The 22,025-nt window shown below is 36.3% G+C and overlaps 1 protein-coding gene across 10 annotated transcripts in view; it reads right to left on the bottom strand.

Annotated features, from left to right (window-relative positions):
* Positions 1–22,025, bottom strand: part of NOL4 (nucleolar protein 4) — a 361,044-nt gene that overhangs the window by 84,005 nt on the left and 255,014 nt on the right. For 5 of the 10 annotated variants that reach the window (XM_044774554.2, XM_070513239.1, XM_070513238.1 and 2 more), the window contains 2 exons: positions 5,626–5,805; positions 4,710–4,901 (listed from right to left, as the gene is read on the bottom strand). In XM_044774554.2, the coding sequence (XP_044630489.1) occupies positions 4,710–4,901; positions 5,626–5,805 (372 nt within the window). The remainder of the gene's footprint in view (positions 1–4,709; positions 4,902–5,625; positions 5,806–22,025) is intronic. The other 5 variants (XM_044774556.2, XM_044774560.2, XM_070513243.1 and 2 more) reach the window with 1 other exon arrangement.

The raw sequence follows: 22,025 nt of genomic DNA, 5'->3' as shown, positions 1-22,025 counted from the left end.
TTGCAATGCTTATGATATCAAGGGAGCTGTGAATTAAAAACAAATTCTGATCCCTCTATTTTAGGATGCATTCGACAAGTAGAGGCAAATGATGTGATTGTCAAATTCCTTCAAAAAGGTACTATTTCCTAAACATTATGTATTTTCTGATGAAAGAGCTGTGAGATCAGAAGGTAGATATCAAAATTATGGCAGAGGGTATTATAAAATGTAATTAAAAAGAAATGCTATAAATAAGAGCTTAGAAGATGGTACAGAAGCACGGTGTTTCCATAATTACTTAGATTATTTACATATTTGTTCTAAAATGTATATCTCACTTTTCCCCCTAAAATAGATATCAGAGCCACAAAGAAAATATGCACACTAAAATAAATTAAATAGAAAGATAATTGGGACGTTAGAAAGACTGGCTCTGAGCTTTCTGGCAGTGAGACACTAAAGCGAGCGTATTAAGTTACATTATTCTAGAGATGAGAAAATGTAAAAGCACTCTGTTTCCACAGGAGAAAATCTTTTGCCTGCATTTCATTCTAAAAGGAGTTTATGAAATGAGGTCGTTTATAGTGGACATTAACTAGCCTAGCAGACAACATCTTTGGCAAAATTCTTCAAAAAAATTGCATGAAACTTTTTTCTTCAAACATAGTAAATTACATGATATTACAAAGCAAGTAAATAGGTAATTTTTCAAGAGGCTTAGTTTATTGAATTCAAATATCTAAGATACTTGATCTAACTTGCTACAGTGACAAAATTTGAGATGCATGAGGAATAACGGACTGAAAGTCTCTTAGATTATCTCCCCTAAGCATTTTCATTTGAGTTTTATAAAATACATATAAACATATGCAACATGGTGAAAAAGTCTCTAACAATGCAAACTCAGAAAACAAAAAGTCATATCACGTAACACAGATGATACTCAGGTATGGGCTGGCCCCACCTTGTTCATAAAGCTTTGCTTTTATGATCTTATCTATTATAGGTGCTGGTGAATTTAGGATCAGCACACTTTGGAGAAATACACTTCTTTTCTGGAACCATTAAAAAACATTTTTTTAAAAAGTAGCTGAAGTAGTTTGAGAGTCACGGCCACACAATAGAATCCATAACAATTTGATGTATATTTGTCTAAGGATTAAATCAATGGCTGCTTAATTCACTGGGTTCTTCAAATCTAATGAAAACTAAGACAGTATTCTGGATCAAACTTATTAGATTTATTTTTCATAAAACATGCCTTTTTATATGCAACACTGAGCATTTTATAATTTGAGATGATTGGTAGCAGTGAATTGGTGAAAATGTGTAGAAAAGTATAATATGGTTACTATGCTTCGTGTATTATAAAGACTATTTGTAGTGATGACAGAGAAATTTTGGCAGCTTAAGCAATCAAGATCTGTGGGTCTTGATAATTCCAGTAAAATTACAATGCATAAATACATACTCTAATATTTGTATGCATCCAATTAAAATGAAGTCAATTAAAACTATTTGTGTTGGCATGTAAATTCTTAAGGGATAATGTATAATAATTAAACATGAATAGGTTTTGTATTAACAGCAGTAGGAAATTAGTCAAGGTGAATGACAAGACTCTCAAGCATAGTACTAATATATGCTCTGATAAACCACTTCTATGGGAATATCTCTTTGAAGTTTTAATTCAAAGTCAGCATGAAATGGAAAATTCATTATTTTGTGTTTCATTCTACTTAAGGAGTCTCTTGCCTTAGACACCCAAAGTAACTGGAAGAGCTAAGCTTGTTGAATGCCATTTTCATTTTATAGTAATGGAATCCCCTACCAAATAATCCTACACTTAACAATTTCATTTTATAAATATATTAAAGTCTTCTTTAGGTTGCCTTGTTGACTTCTTATGTATTACAGAATGATTTGCATATAAAAACAATCACATAATGAACATGACCCATTTTCTTCCTGTCTACTTACACAAAACACAGTAGAAGGAAGAATTTTTGTTTAATGTTTCAATTTTTAAAAAACTGTGGACATTATATAAAATTCTAAAACTGTGAGGGAAAAAATATTTGTGTACCAACTTTAGCGGTAATGACTATCTGTCCTAGTCATGCCTTTTCCTGTCTGCTATTGATAAGGATGAGTGTTGAAATGACACATAATCCTCCACACACTCCATGACAATGAAGTGAACACATACATAAAAATTCCAAATGTCAACTAGATCTGAATTTAGTTTGCTATTTACAGTAGTACATTACTGAGTAATGTATTGAAACAATGCACTAAACTACAATATTAATTTTCATTCATGTTCTTCACTTAGCATTTAATTGTTTTAGGCCTTGTATTATTACTTAAGCATTTTACTTCTCACAGCTTGTCACCTCAATGAATCATGAGGATCAATAGAGAACGTTATGTTTTCCTAATTAACAGGTCAGACATCTCTTATATTTCTCCTTACTGCTTTGTATAATGCTTTGTACATTATACCTATATTGAATAAATGAACACAAAATGAATGAATGAAAATTATGAAAAGTTAAATATAGTAACATTTATTTACAGCATATTTTCTTCAAGATCAGTTTGTAAAACTCCTTTCATTGAGTCAACTTTGTGATCTTTTCTATACACAGCACAAGGTTTACAGTAAAGAGATGCCCATATTGAAGTAAATACAATTAACAAAAAAACCTGTGAATGTCTCAAATATGCCTCAGAGAAATTAAGAATTCTATATGACAGTGATTTTTCTCTTAAAGAATAATTAACAAAAAAAATTATACCATGGAAAATAAGGTAAATTTTACCAAAGAGAAGAATTTCTAAATAATATTAAGAGATTAGGTAGAAATAGTAATGCCATATGCTGGTAAAATAAAAATCTTGATATATCATATTATTATCTTTATTGCTACTGAAAGAGAAAAGTATATACTGTGCATCACACTCTGAATGAGACATACTTAGTTTCAATTGGAATTTTCATCAACTGCTAAGTGGTTCTGAACCAGACAGTCAATGCCAGGATTCTGGGTTTTTACACCTCTTTAGATAGCCTTTTTGTCATCTCTCTCCTATTGGGTAGATGATAATAATTCTTAAATGATTCAGTAGTGAGGAAAATAGCTTTATTTTCTTCAAGCAATCCCTCCTTTTTCACCATGCTGCCTCTATTGTCATAGTTTAGTTTGATTAAGCACAACTATGCCATTTTTATTTTAAAATACCTGCACCACAACCTCTGACTTCAATGTAGTTAATCTGAGAAGTAAGCAAATACTAAAATGGAGCTGTCCACGATTATATCATACAAACATTTGGGGAAGTTTTTTCAGATGATTTGATTTGATTAATAACTTTTGATTACTAATATTTTCAGTTAAGATATGATGTGCAATATTTAATAATATTTTCAGTTAAGATTTATTGAGTGGTTACTATGTGTCAGAAATGGCTTGCAGAGGTTTACATGTAACAATTTATATAATTCTCGCAGCTTTATACATTAGGAGATAGCATCATCTCCAGAGGAGGTATCTGAGCACAGACAGTTGCAGTGCCTTGCCAGGGTCCTACAGGTACAATGCAGTCAATCTGGAACTCCAAACCAGGCTCTCTGGACCAAACCTTGTGCTTGTTACCATCTAGGCCCTCTGCCTCTCTATAAGAATAGTCATTTTTCTTTTAAAAACTATCAAAAAGATTTTTATAAGCCAATGTAGAAAAATCAATAGTAGACAGTGGGTTTGTTACATTTATCATTTTATTTACATCTGAAAAACTATTTCTCATATATGGCATCTCTGAAACCTCTCCTATCCACACCAACTCCTATGCCATCACACATAATAAATTAGAGACACAGATCACAAACACTAACAGTCTTGGCTGTTATGGACCTAAGAGAGAAAAAGAAATGGTTTCAGAAAATTTCTAATAGATTTCTGCACACATACATAAAAAACAAAGAAGTAAAACAAATACATTGTAAATGTATGCACTATTTCTAGATGTAACAATTAGAGAAGGTGAAATAGAATAAAGTTCAAAAAACATCAATATCTGATTGCCACCCATAGGTAATCTAATGTTGGCATAATCTCATCCATCTATAAAGGCTAGCAGGATATAAAAGCTCACATTACCATCCACAAACACACAAATATACTGAGTACAACAAAGCCTTATTTTTCACATGAGGATTTTCATTCCCTGATCTTTATTTTCAAGATTTGCTATTTGTTAACTGTTGGTATGAAAACGATATGACTTAGACAGATCCATCCATTTCCTTTTGTTCCAGAGAAAGCCATTCTCACATGCCATCTAGAGCAACAACTGGTGCTTCAGTTCAAGACTTGATTAACCTTACATCCACTTTAGTAGCGACAGAAAGAAAACAAACATGAATGAGATGCTGGTTCTCATTGGTTTTTACTCATATCACCCTCATTTTCTGTGATATGGTCCCCTGTGGGCCCATGAGCACTAGTCACACAAGGTATTCCTTATTGAATAAACAAAGGGAATAAATACTTCAGGAAGATGAAAAGGAGAGGGGAAAAAAACAAACAAGCAAACAAAAAACCCCTTTGACCTGACATTATGGAAAAAATAAAAAAGACACTAAGATGAAAAAAAAAATAGTGTCATGGTTTACATGTGGGATTTTGATGGAATCTAGGGCTGTGTTTTAATTCAAAACTCACCATCTCAAAACCACTTCTTTTCATCCGCCTGCAGGACTTGAGGTAAGTACGTATACGTTTTCTGGCACGCTCTTGATACTCAGGGAATTGTCGCCTGCATGAGTCAATGATAGCCTGGATCTTTTCTTTGGGCTGCTTAGAGATTGGGACCATTCGGTCCAAGTTTTCATCTACAAACAGCCTGACAAACATCTGTTGGCAAGAGGGAGACAGAGGAGAAGGGTTTGGAGGGCTGCTCTCTGCTGTTCCTAGCTTCCTGTCTTGATTACCGAAAGGAAAATACTCTTTTCTGGTTTATGCACTGGAGAACTTTGCAATGGAAAGCCAGAAATTTTAAGCAAACACCCTTTAAAGACTTTCTAAATGGTTGGATAAAAAATAGAGACAGAAAAAGAGAGAGAGAAAAGCAGACAGACACAGACAGACAGAAAAGTATAGACTATCATGTAGAAAAAAATCAGGAAATAACAGTAGACTGCGACAATTAAGCACCCCATCAAATTCTCTATTAATGATAAATACGACTGCTACATTGCTACAGTGCACAGTGTGCTAATCTCTGAAAACAAACAACTGACTCTTTGTCATGCATAATTACATAAACTTGGAAAGCAAAAGAAATAACTGATGACGGGCATACTCTTCTGAGGAATAAGCTGAGGCCCCCTTCATCCACTAGGTAAACATGCATACTCACACAACACAACTCCAGTTTTCAGCTCACATTGGGCTTTAAAAGTCTAAACAAAACACAGCAATTCTGGTGTCTGGTTGGCAAAGAGTGTTTCATGTACTTTTAAAATCCTTCTGTAAATTGAACAAACATGTCTCTAAAATATCCACATTTACCAACAAGCAACAACATGAAAGTGAAGTGGTAAAAACGAAGCCACACTGGGAGTGTGGCAGGACTCACATTAAAAGCCTTCAGCCGCTCCGCCTCAACGCCATCTGTCTCGTTAACTTTCTCAGAATCGTCATGGTCATCATGGTCATCTTCATCCTCATCTCCCCTGTTCAGGGAGAGGTCCTCAGCACCTCGGTCTACACTCTCATTTTTGCCAGAGTCGTAGCTTGAGTAGCTATGTGCAGGAGACTGAAAAGAAAGGGAGAAATGGCTCCTTTGAAATTCATTGCACAGGCTTTTACACTTTGTTTTATTTTTAATTTCAACTGTTTAAATGAATTGATAATTCTAGAGCTGTAGCGATTTTAACCCAAAATTAATTAAAATTAACTTAAATTAAAAATTCATTTCCTCAGTCAAATCCGTCCCATTTTAAGCGCTCAATAGCCACATGGAACATTTCCATCATTGTAGAACGTTTTCCTAAATTTAGCTTTTCAAGAGCAGTTACTGTTTCCACTCAATAACTATATTCCAAAAGAAAAACCAACCTGTAATCAATTTTGCAAGAGAATCATCAAATAACATATTTTTAGAAATGGAAATGACTTCAGAGCTTAGTCAGTCTAACTGCATTAGTATTCTATAAACAAAGAAACTAAGGGATAGATATGTTTAATTGACTTGCCCAACCAGGACTATACAAAATATTTTTGAGCCTAGGGGTGTTATTTATAAGACAACATGCTTTAGAATTAGTTTATAAATTGTCTGTGAGTCTTAAGATAGCATCTGGTTTTGGTTTAGGAAAAAAGAACCAGGTTTCCTCCTAATTATCTGTTAAGCTTATAACTTCCTGATGCATAAAAGATGAATGCCCATGAAGATAATTTTCACAAACTTTGATATTTGTGTCCAAGACCAACCATGGGTCTTGCTGTGGTATCTCCTACTTCTTTATCAGCCCAATTATTTTACTTTCAGAAACAGACCCTGCTTCACCAGGTGAAAGTGCCACTCTTGTGGGCATCAACCTTCTCTGCCATAGGTGTGTGTGCCTCAACTTGACCTCTAGGTGATGAAAGCTTGCCTGTAACTGAAATCAAGTTGAATCCAACAGAGCTAAGCAGAATAGAAACAGTTCTGATAACATTATCTGAGCATCCAGATTCAGCTGTGCCTGAAATTAACCCACGGACACTTCAGCTGTGTGATACCATACATCCTCTACTCTCTCCACCTTTTTATTTATTTATTTGTGCTTAAATCTGAGTTTCAGTCACTTGCAACTGAATCTGAAGTGGTACAGAAATCAATCCTTACAAGTCCAGATTAATAATGCAGATTTCACACACGATAACTTACAAACATAGCTCCAGCTAAATAGATAATAATATCTATAAACAGCAGCAGCTATCCTCAAATCTATTAACACTATAAAATGCTTTTGAAAGACCTTTACAGCGGGAAATTTTAAGTCAGTAGTGTTCAAAAATGCCTTCTTGCAATGATAACATGTGGTGCATGCATTAAGGATCACACTAATATATTATAACTGTATAATCAGAGGAGTGATAATAAAACTAGAATATCTCACTGATATTAAAAGTGAACTCAAAATTTAAAGACCAGCATATTTTTACAGTTCAAATCATTAACAAGGTGGAATTACCTAATAAAGTATATGGCAAATATTCCATAGGTTTTAAAAATATACCTTATGTAATATATTTTTAAAATGGCAACCTGAATATTTGAAAAACGTTATAGTACACTTATCTCAGTGCAAATATACTGGGCTAATTTGTTCTTTCTACATATTGTGTAAAACACTCAAGCCAGGCATCTGCTACAAACAGAACGACTTGGAACTATGAAGGATTTATAGCCTTGTTACTCCAGGTAAAGAAAGCCCAATTGCACAGATCTGAGAATATTCAGAATCTAAATCTAAAGTATAACCAGTGTTTTTTTCCTCTACAATGTAAACTGAAATTTTTATAACTGAATTTTGTTTCTCAGCTGGAGTGTTATTTCTTGCCCTTCTTATTGCTGAAGATCCAACTAGCTTTCAAGGCCAGATTAAGTTCAACTTCTACAAAGATTCCTGCTTTCACCTCAATCCACCTCCATCTTACTTAAATTGTGAACTCTGAATATACTATGGCATTGACACAGAATTAAACACAACCATTACTCTCTACTTTTCATGTTAATTTGCATTTTTCTTCAAGGCATCAACACAAGTCCTTCTACCTTTTCCCTCACAGCATCCAAGAAATGCTCTCTACAGATTTGGCATTCACGATGTTTGTAGTTTCACTTTTTCTACAAAACTATTTGGTCTCAAAAAATGGGAGAATAAAGACAAGCCAAAGGTTGAGAGAAAATATTTACAAAAGACACATCTGATAAAGGACTGCTATCCGAAATATACAAAGAACACTAAAAACCCAACAAGAGAACAATCTGACTAAAATGGGGTGATATCAGCTTCATGGCAGAGTAAGCTCTTCCCTTGGCCTCTCCCTTCTAAGATACAACTGAAAGGACATTCATACACCAATAGAGGACATACACACATCACAAAAGATGTCTGAGAGACCCATGCAACCATACGCCTGAAGGTGGTGGTGGGGCTGGATCCTCCAGAGGAATTGGAAGCTGATCCACAGGAGGTCCGTGGAGAAAGATGGGCCACGGCAGCAGGAAGTGTGCTGGTGAAAAGGGCACTCCATCCCCACTGGGTACTCCAGCCCAAGAATCATCCAGAGCACGGTGTGCTGAGCATGGTAGTAGTGGCAGGCAAAGTCCGCAGTCCCAGGATCACCCAGAGTAAGGTGCAGAGAGTGTGCCAGCAGCAGAGGGGAAAGTGTGCAGGAGAGGGAGGTGCCCCGTCACCGCCTGGCACTCCAGCCCTAGGATCACCCAGAGCATGGCCCAGAGGGCTTGGCGGTGGCAGTGGGGAAAGTGCACAGCCCCAGACTCATCTGGAGCATGGTGTGGAGAATTTGGCAGAGGCAGCAGGGAAAATGTGCAGGTGAGGAGAGTTACCCCGTCCCTTCCCAGCACTCCAGCGCCACTATTGCTCCATGCATGGAGCAGTGAGCGAGGAAGCAGTGGCTGGGAAAAGGGAAAGGCACAGTCTTGCAATCGCCCAGAGCTCCGTACAGAGAGACAAGCAGGCACTGGGGGAAGTGCTGAGGAAGGAGAGTACCCCTCCCCCTGCCCAGTGCTCAAGGTCTGCCATCAATCAGTCACTCAGAGAGAGAAGCGGTCAGTGGCTGGAGCTGGGGAGCCCCTGTTTGTGCTAGGCCCAGAATACACAGCGCCTGATCCCCACCCAGTGGTGGTATGTGGCAGCTGCGGCCATATAAGAGCACCATGAGGAAGGAAAAGTCCACTCCATTAAGCAGTATGAGTAGGTATATTAAATCTCCAGACCAGAAGGAAAGTGACAAGTACCCAGAAACCAACCCTGAAGGCACAGAAATCTATAACCTAAATGACAAAGAATTGAAAACAGCTATCATAAAAAAACTCAAGGAGCTACAAGAAAACACAGAAAGACAATGAATTCCAGAGCTTCTTCTCAAAGAGGACTGAAACCATAAAGAAGACCCAATCAGAATTGTTGGAGATGAAAACCACAATGGATGAAATAAAGAAAAATCTGGATTCCCTAAAGAACAGAGCTGACAATATGGAGAAGAGAATCAGCCAGTTAGAGGATAGTACTATAGAAATGCTTCAGAGGGAGGAGAAGAGAGAACTAAGACTAAAAAGAAAGGAAGAAGCTCTCAGAGAAATATCTGACTCAATCAGGAAATGCAAAATAAGGATTATAGTTATTCCAGAGGGGGAAGAGAAGGAGAATGAAGCAGAAAGCTTGTTCAAAGAAATAATAGCTGAGAACGTCCCAAACCTAGGGAGGGAGCTGGAAATCCATGTAAAAGAGGCCTCCAAATCTCCTAACTTTGTCAGTGTACAAAGACCTACTCCAAGGCATATAGTGTTGAAACTGGCAAAAGTCAAGGACAAAGAAAACATACTAAGGGCAGCAAGGAAGAAGAAATAACTTACAAAGGAACTCCTATCAAGCTTTCAGTGGATTTCTCAGCAGAAACCTTATAGGCTAAGAGAGAGTGAAAGACAAAAGCTTTCAGCCAAGAATACTCTATCCAGTGAAAATCTCCTTCAGATATGACAGAGAAATAAAAACTTTCCCAGATAAACAAAAGCTAAAGGAGTTCATTGCCACAAGAACCCCCTAAGAAATCCTCAAGAAGGCCCTCCTACCCGAAAAAAAAAAAAAAAGGAAAGAGGCTACAAAGCCCTGAGAAAGGAGGTGAATAGGTAGGCAATAATCAGAAAACAGCAGCTGTCTATCAGATCAGGTTATTAAACACTTACCTTTAACATCAAGGATAAAGAAAAGGAAAACAGCAAAACAAAAACGATCTCCTTGTTTTAATCACAAACTCACAATACAAGATGGAAAAAGATACAACAAAAATAATTTAGAAAGGGAAGAAGAAAGGGATGGAATCAGTATAGTCTAAGGAAAAAAGAGGCTATCAGAAAATGGACTATCTCAACTACAAAGATTTTTTTATACAAACCTAAGGGTAACCACTAAACAAATAATCAGAATAGAGACATTTACAATAAACAAGGAGAAAATGAAGAAAACTAACAGAGAAAACTACCTAATCAAATTGGTAGTCCGAAATACATAGGACAAGAAACAAAGGAAATGCATAAGAACCAGGAAAAGTGCAATAAGATGGCAATATTAAGCCCTCAAATATCAATCATCACTCTAAATGTAAATGGATTGAATTCTCCAATAAAAAGACACAGAGTGGTAGGATGGACTAAAGAACAAGACCCAACAATACGCCACCTCCAGGAAACACACCTCAGCTCTAGAGACAAACAGGCTCAGAGTGAAGGGATGGAAGACAATACTCCAAGCTAATGGCAAACAAGAGAAAGCGGGTGTTGCCATACTTACATCAGACAAAGTAGACTTCAAGATAAAACTCGTAAAGAGAGACATAGAGGGGCTGATAAATGATAAAATGATAAAAGGGACTCTCCATCAAGAAGACATAACACTTATAAACATTTATGCACCCAACACAGGAAGACCAAAGTACATAAAGCAACTATTAACAAATCTAAAAGGAGATATCAATGACAATACAGTAATAGCAGGGGACCTCAACACCCCGCTTATATCAATGGATAGATTATCCAAATAAAAAGTCAACAAGGAGATAGTGGACTTAAATGAAAAACTAGAGCAAATGAACTTAATAGATATATAGAGAGAGCACTCTATCCAAAAACAGCAGAATATACATTCTTCTCAAGAGCACACGGAACATTCTCAAGGATAGATCACGCATTGGGAAACAAGGCAAATCTCAACAAATTTAAGAAGATTGAAATCATATCTACTATCCTTTCCAACCATAATGCTGTGAAACTAGAAATCAACTACAAGAAAAAAGCCAGAAAAGGAACAAAAATGTGGAGACTAAACAACATGTTACTGAACAACAAACGGGTCGTTGAAGAAATAAAGGGAGAAATTAAAAAATATTTGGAGACAAATGAGAACAAAAACACACCATACCAATTCTTATAGGATGCCGCAAAAGCCATCCTAAGAGGGAAGTTTACAACAATACAGGGCTACGTTAACAAATAAGAAAAAGCTCAAATAAACAAGCTTAAACTACTCCTAAGAGAAAAAGAAGAACAAAGAAAGCCCAAACTCAGTAGAAGGAGGAAAATAATAAAAATTAGAACAGAAATAAATGAAATTGAAACAAAAAAACACTGTAAGAATGATCAATGAAACAAGGAGCTGGTCTTTTGAGAGGATAAACAAAATTGACAAGCCCTTAGCCAGACTCAATAGGAAAAAAATTGAGAAGGCTCAAATAAATAAAATTAGAAATGAAAGAGGAGAAATTACAGTGAATACTACAGAAATACAAAAGATTATAAGAGAATACTGTGAAAAACTATATGCCAACAAACGGGACAATCTAGAAGAGATAGATACATTCTTAGACTCCTACAACCTCCCAAAACTGAATCGATAGGAAATAGAGAATCTTAACAGACCAATGACAAGTTAAGAGATTGAAACAGTAATTAATAATCTCCCCAAAAATAAAAGTCCAGGACCAGACAGCTTCTCTGGAGAATTATACCAAACATTCAAAGACAATTTAACACCTATTCTTCTCAAACTATTCCAAAAAATTGAGGAAGACAGAAATATTCCTAACACATTCTACGAGGCCAACATTACCCTGATCCCAAAGCCAGATAAGGACAACACAAAGAAGGAAAATTACAAGCCAAAATTGCTGATGAACATAGATGCAAATATCCTCAACAAAATGTTGGCAAACCAAATATAGCAATACTTTAAAAAAATCATACACCATGATCAAGTGGGATTCATACCAGGGACACAGGTTTAGTTCAACATCTGCAAATCAATCAATGTGATACACAATATTAACAAAAGTAGGAACAAAAACCACCAGATCATCTCCATAGACACAGAGAAAGCATTTGACAAGATCCAACACCCGTTCATGATAAAAACTCTCAATAATATGGGTATAGAAGGAAAACACCTCAACATAATAAAGGCCATATATGACAAACCCACTGCCAACATGTGCCCACTCTCATCACTCTTATTCAACATTGTACTAGAGGTTTGGGCCAGAACAATTAGGTAGGAAAAAGAAATAAAAGAAATTCAAATAGGCACTGAAGAAGTGAAACTCTCACTGTTTGCAGATGACATGATTTTATATATAGAAAACCCTAAAGAATCCATTGGAAAACTATTAGAAATAATCAACAACTACAGCAAAGTTGCAGGATACAAAGTCAACTTACAAAAATCAGTTGTATTTCTATACTCTAATAACGAATTAACAGAAAGAGAACTCAAGAATACAACCCCATTTATAATCTCAACAAAAAGAATAAAATATGTAGGAATAAATTAAACCAAGGAGGTGAAAGACTTATACAAGGAAAACCATAAGACATCACTGAAAGAAATTGAGCATGACATAAAGGAATGGAAAGCTATTCCACGTACATGGATTGGAAGAATAAACACAGTTAAAATGTCCATTCTACCTAAAGCAATCTACAGATTCAGTGCAATCCCAATCAGAATCTTAATGACATTCTTAACAGAAATAGAACAAAGAATCTTAAAATTCATTTGGGGCAACAAAAGACCCCAAATGGCCAAAGCAATCCCGAGAAACAAGAACAAAGCTGCTGGCATTGCAATCCCTGACTTCAAAACAAACTACAAAGCTAAAATAATCAAAACAGGATGGTACTGGTACAAAAACAGACACACAGATCAATGGAACAGAACTGAAAGCCCAGAAATAAAACCACACATCTACGGACAGCTAATCGTTGACAAAGGAGATAAGAAGATACAATGGAGAAAGGAAAGCCTCTTCAGTAAATGGTGCTGGGATAACTGGACAGTCACAAGGAAAGGAATGAAAGTAGACAATTATCTTTCTCCATATACAAAAATAGACTCAAAATGATCAAAGACTTGTACTTAAGACCTGAAACCATAAAACTTCTGGAAGAAAATATAGGCAATACACTCTTTGACATCAGCTTTAAAAGGATCTTTACAAATATCACGTCCGCTCAAAGGATACAAAAGAAAAAATAAACAATTGGGACTTCATCAGGCTAAAGAGCTTCTGGAAGGCAAAGGAACCAAGATCAAAATGAAAAAACAACCCACCAAGTGGGAGAAAATATTTGCAAATCATATATCCAACAAGGGGTTAATCTCCATAATATATAAAGAACAAACACAACTGAACTACAAAAAGATAAACAACCAATCAAAAAGTGGGCAGAAGATATGAACAGACATTTTTCCAAAGAAGATACACAGATGGCCAATAGGCACATGAAAAGATGCTCATCTAATCATCAGGGAAATGCAAATCAAAACTACACTTAGATATCATCTTACACCCATTACAATGGCTATAATCAAAAAGACAAAAAACAACAAATGTTGGAGAGGTTGTGGAGAAAAGGGAGCTCTCACACACTGCTGGTCGGAATGCAAACTGTTGCAGCCACTGTGGAAAACAGTATGGAGACCTCTTAAAAAATTAAAAATAGAATTACCATATGACCCAGCTATCCCATTACTGTGTATTTATCCAAAGAACTTGAAACCAACAATACAAAGAGATTTATGCACCCCTATTCACAATAGCCAAGATGTGGAAGTAACCCAAGTGCCCACCAACTGATGCTTGGATAAAGAAGATATGGTATATATATATATATATATATATATATAAAATGGAATACTACTTAGCCATAAAGAAGACATAATCATCCCATTCACAGCCACATGGATGGACCTTGATGGCATCATGTTAAGTGAAATAAGCCAGACAGAGAAAGACAAACAACGTATGATTTCACTCATATGTGGAATATAAACAAACTTAAGGACAAAGAGAACAAGTTAGTGGTCAACAGGGGGAAGAGGTGGGGGACACAAGGGGTGCAGAGGCACATTTATATGGTGTTTGACAAATATTAATGTACAACTGAAATTTCACAATGTGGTAAACTATTTAGACCACAATAAAAATTTTTTTTTTAAAAAAAGGGCCAAAGACCTTAAGAGATACCTTACCGAAGAAGACAGACAGATGGTAAATAAGCATGTAAAAAGATTCTCCACATCCTAAGACATCAGGGAAATACAAATTAAAACAGTGAGATACCACTACCCACCTATTAGAATGGCCAAAATCAGAAACACTGACAACACCAAATGCTAGAAAAGATATGAAGCAAGAGGAACTCTCATTCTTTGCTGGTGGGAATGCAAAATGGTACAGCCACTTTGGAAGACAGTTTGACTTTTTCTTACAAAACTAAACAAATTCTTACCATACAATCCACCAATTGTGCTCCATGGTATTTACCCAAGGAGTTAAAAACTTGAGTTTACTCCAAAATTTGCATACATGGATATTTATAGCAGCCTTATTCATAATTGCCAAAACTTGGAAGCAACCAAGATGTTCTTCAGTAGGTGAATGGATAAACTGTGGTACATGTAGATAATGGAATATTATTCAACACTAAAAAGATATGCGTTAACAAGGCATGAAAAGACATGAAAGAATCTTAAATGCATGTTACTAAGTGAAAGAAGATAATCTGAAAAAGCTACATAATATACAACTCCAACTATATGACATTCTGGAAAAGGTAAAACTAAGACAGTAAAAAGATCACTGGCGGGCCGGCCCCATGGCGCAGTAGTTAAGTGCATGCCTTCCGTTTGGCGGCCTGGGGTTCACCAGTTCGGATCCTGGGTGCGGACATGGCACCGCTTGGCATGCCACACTGTGGTAGGTGTCCCACATATAAAGTAGAGGAAGATGGGTATGGATGTTAGCTCAGGGCCAGTCTTCCTCAGCAAAAAGAGGAGGATTGGCAGCAGCTGTTAGCTCAAGGCTAATCTTCCTCAAAAGAAAAAAAAAAGATAAGTGGTTTCCAGGTGTGGGGAATGAGGATGGATAAATAGGTGGAGCACAAAGAATTTTTAGGGCAGTGAAAACACTCTGTGTGATATTATAATGATAGATACATGTCATTATACATTTGTCCAACCTCATAGAATGTACAACATGATAACTGAACCCGCATGGAAACTATGGACTTTGGGTAATTATAATTTGTCAATAAAGGCTCATTAATTGTAATAAATGTACTACTCTGTTGAGTGATGTTGACAATAGGGGAGGCTATGAATGTGTAGGAGCAAGGGGGATATGGGAAACCTCTGTACGTTCCTCCCAATGTTGTTGTGAACCTAAAACTGCTCTAAAAAAATTGTCTTTTCAAAAAACAGGGGACTATGGGTATTGAGGTGATATTACTGAATCAAGCAAAAAAAAAAAATACTATAGGCTTCCTAGCAACCCACATAAAATATGACACTTACTGCCCCATATGCTGTCTGACCTTAATGAGAATTTTGGATGACCATACCCTAGAAAGCGTTCATTTCAGGAGCAGCTATTTTCACATTCCAGCTATAAATCTAAAAAATTCAAATCAGATCTTAAAAAAATACAATGCAGGGCTGGCCCCGTGGCCGAGTGGTTAAGTTCACGCACTCTGCTGCAGGCGGCCCAGTGTTTCATTGGTTCGAATCCTGGGCGTGGACATGGCACTGCTCATCAAACCATGCTGAGGCAGCGTCCCACATGCCACAACTAAGGGGATCCACAATGAAGAATACACAACTATGTACGAGGGGGCTTTGGGGAGAAAAAGGAAAAAAATAAAATCTTTAAAAAAAAAAATACAATGCTATTAAAGAATCACAACTTCGGCCCTATGGAAGATGTATACCAGCTTGTCCTTATAACACAGGTGTTGGTTTTTGGGGATACGGGTAGATTTTTGCCTTAGTTATATATTCCATTTGTTCCTCTTCACATAATATGTGGCCTTCCTTGGCAAAGCTCCTCCTGAAAATACACTTGCACTTCCCTTTCTCACATTTTCTGACCCTAAAAGAACTGCTATCCCTGGACCTAGAAAACTCCCCACAGGGAGGAAGCTAAATCTGTTTGCTGACTCTGTGCTCAGAACATGGGATGGCTCAGACCGCAATACCGTAGTGCTTGATATGAGATGCAGCGGGGGCTGGCGGCTGCTCTTTCTGACATACACAGCCAAGGGAAATAACAACAAAACTTTTGTTTCTTCATTATGCCCTAAACAAGGGAAGAATCAAATGAATTCAGTGCCAGGCCTCCATACTTTCCTAATATTCTGTACATGTCTCTGTCACAGCACTGATAATAAAGTATTACACAAGTTCAGCTTATATGTCCATCTTCCACATCTGCTAAGAGCTACTTGAGATCGGGGTTACTTAGAGACCATGTCTTTTCCATCTTTACAACTTCATACAATGTCAAGAACATAGTGAGAACAAGGCAAGTGTTTTCTGAAGGACGACTGCTTACACGTTAGAGTTGTACAGAAGATGATTTGAGTCAATTTTTTAAGTGGAAATGTACAAATTTATCTTACCAGTTACTTTTTAAAATATCAGTTATTCATTACTAAATCTACTGGGCAATCTTAGCGTCATGAAAAGTGTGAGGACTGTGGTGTAGTGATCAGGCTTGTGTGTTCCGTTTGGTGCCCAGAGTTCACAGGTTCGGATTGCCGGTGTGGACCTGCACACCGCTCACTGGGTCATGCTGTGGCAGCGTCCCACAGACAAAACAGAGGAAGCCTGGCAGAGATATTAGCTCAGGGAAAATCTTCCTCAAGCAAAAAGAGGAAGATTGGCAACAGTTGTTGCTCAGGGCCATTCTTCCTCACCAAAAAATAAAACAAAAACAGAAAACGACCAAAAAAAAAAAAAAGCGTGATGACCAGACCCTATGCGCCTTCTGATGTGATGCAAAATGAAGCAGAGAGCAGGACTTAAGAAGCAAGCTCACCAAAAAAAGCAAAGAAAGAATCTGAATCCAAGCAAACTTCAATCTAGAAGCAGTGGTTCTCAAAGTGTGCCTGTAGACCAGCAGTAACTACTACATCTCCTGGGAAATTATCAGAAATGCAAATTATTGCCCCCCATCGCAGACCCAACTGAATTAGACACTTCGGGGCTAGACCCAATAATCTGTGTTTTAACATGCCCTTCAGGGGATTTTAATGCACACTCAAGTGTGAGAACCAGGAGTCAGGAGCTAACTGCCATTTATAGGAAACAAGGCACATAGAATAACAAGTTAAGTGACACTAGAGAAAGCACACCAGACAAATCCAAAATATGAGACGTTGTATAGGACAATTGACATTGGTTTTGCAATAAGTTAGTGACATAGGAAAAAAATGTGACGTGTTAGAAGATGTTTAAGAGATGTAATAAAATTAAATGTGTTGACTTTGCTTATATCTTGATTCAAACAAACCCAATGCAAAAAGACATTTTTGAGAAAATTGGGAATATTTGACTATGGATGAGGGTATTAGATGATAACACGGAATTCCTATTAATTTTGTTAGATGTAATGACATAACATTTGGTTAAGTAAATATCTATGTAAGAAAATATCCACATTCGTTAGGGACAAAAATTAAGGTATGAAGGGATGAAATGACAGGGATGTCTCTGATTTGCTTTAAAATACTACAGGAAAACAAAGGAAGAAAGTGAAAAAGCAAAAAAGAAAAGTGGAAAATCTTAATCACTTGAATTTGGATGCTCGGTTTTACTAGTTCTATGTATTATGTTTTCTATTTTCAAATACATTTTAAACTTTCAAAATAAACTTTAAATTTTGTGATTAGTTTGGTATCTCTTCCATTATGAATACCTTTACATGGTAATCATTTATGCAATCACATTTAAAGAAGCATTACTCCATGCTGAGAGCATTATTCGAGGCTCATGGGATTGAATGGATCCAAGTTTTTTGAGGCCTGAAAGTTACAAAATTTGGAGAGGAGGCTCATTTGAAAAGTTACATACAAAAGTGACTATTTATTTAAAATGAGAAAAATCACCATAAATTACAAGATTCTAAAAAGCTTATAAATTCTACAAGCATCACAAAAATGCAGAAAAATAATATTTTAAAAATTAAATAACTCCCTGGCCCATCTATATAATTTTCTTTTCTTTCCACATTTCTTGGCTGCATGCTCTTTGATTGTTTCTTCATATGACAATGATTTAGTATTATTATATTCTACAGAGGGAATAGAAAAATGATTCAGTCTTAAGCCTGTCTGATGGAAATGTGTCTTTTATTGTTGGTAGTTTAGAAACTTTCCTTTGCTCTTCAAATTAGTTATTGCTAATATCATGCAAATTGTCCGATTGTTTTCAGTTTGAGGCAACCCTTAATCAAGTTCCTTTCATGTCTGAATCATGGAGTTTTAGAGCATTTCAAGTTTTCCTGGGAAATGACTGATGTCTTCATTAAAGTGGAATTTATAAGTTTTATGTTTTCTTCATTGATATCACTATTTCCTGTCAAATACAATATAAAATTTAAACCTTCTCTCAACATATTAATATAATTCATTCCTCTTCATTAATTGTATTTTTCTTCCTCCTAAAGAAATACTGCCTTTAGTAAGTTCTGAAAATTTTTATTACAAGTGACTTACTTCTCATTGCACAATAATGTCTATGGATTTCACTTATTTTTATTGACTTTTTCATATTCCATTAATATTTTATCTGCGTTTTCTCTCAATCCTTTACTAAATAAATATAAAGGCAACAAAATGATATAGCCTTCACATATTTCCAAATTAGAAGTCTGTAACTTTTCACTTATTTTATCCAAAAGGTCCAAAATATCTTTCCACATGGCAGTTGAAATGTCATATTCCACAGTGTCAAGGGTACACAAAACATCTCTGTACTATTATTTATAGCTGTATGTGAATCTGAAATTACCCATTTGAATAACCATGAAGTGGTATTTGTGATCTGGTTTACTACTGTGTATGTGTTTTCCCATGATTTAGAGTAATTCTTCTTAAATAGTTTTGGATAAATAAGTCACATGTGAAACTTCATTTTGACACTTTCCAAGCGTTTGTCCAAAAATGGATCAAATTTAACAGTTACTTTGAAGATTCTCATGAAATTTGTTATTTGAAAATCATTCCATTTCATTATAACCTCTGACTAAATCTCTCTCGCTTAATAATTTTAAAACCATAGCTGCTTTTTGACACTTCAAAATGATATTAAACAATTTTCAAGCCTGTTCTTCAAGATGTTGGTTGGCTAACGCAATGGTTCTCTCATATTGGCACGCATCAGAATCTCCCCAAGGATTTGTTAAAACACAGATTGCTGGACCCCATTCAGGAGGTCTGGAGTGAGGCCCAAGAATTCTGATTCCTAACCAGTGCCTAGACGATGCGGATGCTGCTGGTCTTAGTCCGTTTGGGCTGCAATAACAAAAATACTATGGACTGAGTGGCTTAAACAACAAACATTTATTTTGCACAGTTCTGGAAGCTGGGAAGTCCAAGATAAGGCGCCAGCAGATTTAACGTCTGATGAGTACCTCCTTCCTGGTTCACAGATGGCCATATTTTCCCTGTGTCCTCACATGGCAGAAGGAGTGGCATCTCATATCAGTCTGACAATTTCTTTTCATTTTTTCCATAAAATAACATTTGCAAAGAATTTATGTTTTTCATGAACGTTCTGTTCAATCTCTGTAAATAATATATGATGAACATTTGGGAGGAAAATAACCCTATTTTTTAAAAAATTAAACAGTATTGAATGAAATCAATTCATCCCCAAAGATCATAAGAAGATATCACAGTTCCCATCAAAATCAAAATGAAACTGCTGCTGACATTTCTCTGTATTCTGTTGACCTAACAATTGTGTTTTTCTTTACTATTATTTTAATCTTTCCTTTGTTCTGTTGTTTCCTGTTAGAAAGGATATGGAATCTCATCATCATCTTTATCTCTTGTTATTCTTTTCAGATCTATACGCTCTTGGTTGTCATCATTCTTTTCCTCATCTTTATAATTTTGAGCATCAGAGTTTTTTATTATTTATTTATGTTTTAAAGATTGGCACCTGAGCTAACATCTGTTGCCAATCTTCTTCTTTTTCTTCTTCTCCACCAGCACATAGTTGTATATTCTAGCTCTAGGTCCTTCTGGTGGTGCTATATGGGAGGCTGCCTCAGCACGGGTTGATGAGCCGTGCCATGTCCACACCCAGGATCCAAACCGCCGAAACCCTGGGCCGCCAATACAGAGCACGCAAACTTAACCACTTGGCCACGGGGCCGGCCCCAGAGTTTTTTTATTTTTAATAATAGTTTTTGACATGTTGACATTTTGAAGCTCCTGCCAATCTTTCACTTGTTTTTGGCTCCCTATAGGATACTTTCTTCCATTTATATCTGAATTGTGGAATGACCCAGAATTTTGAAGAAATACATAAAACTAATCTAAAATGGAGAACTATATATTTCTAAATCACTTCCATGTTATTCTCAGCTACATAACAATGATCACATTGTCCTCATACCATATACACTGAGTTCTTGATGAATCTACACAGACATTTTGTTACTGGAAAACGTACTTTTTCAAGCCATTTCATTCTGTCAGGGACAACTTTGCATGCCGTTTCTTCTGGAACTTATAGGCATCATCTGGACAGATTTGTATGCTTGATGCAATAGGCTAAGATGTAATTTGATAGGTGAGATGCCTAAAACAAGTGTCTTCACATGTAGATGTATTAGCTATTTTCAGATCTGCCACAGGGTTATGTCATACAAACAAAAGGATAAAGTCTACTTTGTGAGATTTCTATAAAAAAGGAATGTATGCTTGTTGAGTTTATTCTCCAAAGAACAGACCTTTAATTTTGACTGGGTATCAGTAAGAAGCAAATCTTTCTTTTCTCATTTTATGTATATGATGATTAGAAGAATGTTCAACATTCTAAGCTGTAGCAACAGATCAATTTTTGTTTCTCCTGTCTCGATTTCCCATACAATTCTGGTGCCAAGAACAACGGCACATGTTCACATCAGGACCTGGGACTGCAACCATCTTGTGGCATGATGCCAGGACGTTGGTTTTAAGATTATCCCTGGGAGCTCTTAGGCTGGTATGGCTAACAGTAGCTCAAAAGCACCCAGAGTGATAGCGAATCTCTCCTTTCCCTCCACTGTTTTATAGAAGGCATTTTAGGTGTGGTAACTTTATAGCGGTAACCAACTGAGACCAGCCTTGAAAATTCCCTGAGCAGACAAAACCAGGTTAGTCATACAAGCATAGCTTAATTTAGCTTATTTTGCAAGATTAACTTGACTTGGGTCATTTCTTGCTTATGTCTCTGAACATCATAAGCAAAACTTAAACTGTTCCCCCAAATTGAAAAGAAGTAATCACTAAACAATTCCCCGTCATTATCATTTAAGAAAATTCTAATATTATAACCTAATTACTGTAAAGAATAAACAGTCACTGCCTTCTCACTACATAAGCTGCTTTAAAATATACCCCTGAGCCTCATTCCATGTTTGGTTTGAATGCTCCTGGCTCGTGAATTATCTTTTTGGCATGTGCACCATGAATTTTTACTCGTTACTACTTTGGTGATTCATTGGTTTGTCTTCTGCTATTTCTGAATTTTTGACAATGACAATCTATACATTATAAGATGGGATCATGATGAAGTGAGAAGAAATGAGGAGAAAAATCAACATTATTCAGAGATTCTAGAATTGAAACTGGTTATCATAACAACGAAATTTTGAGTTGACTTCTTTTTTGTAGAAGGGCATGTGTTCAGTTTACTAGTA

Source organism: Equus asinus, chromosome 7 (assembly GCF_041296235.1).
Source record: "Equus asinus isolate D_3611 breed Donkey chromosome 7, EquAss-T2T_v2, whole genome shotgun sequence".
Taxonomy (NCBI): Eukaryota; Metazoa; Chordata; class Mammalia; order Perissodactyla; family Equidae; genus Equus; species Equus asinus.
The sequence above is the reverse complement of the archived record's forward strand: the minus strand, read 5'-3'. Positions and strand labels throughout refer to the sequence as shown.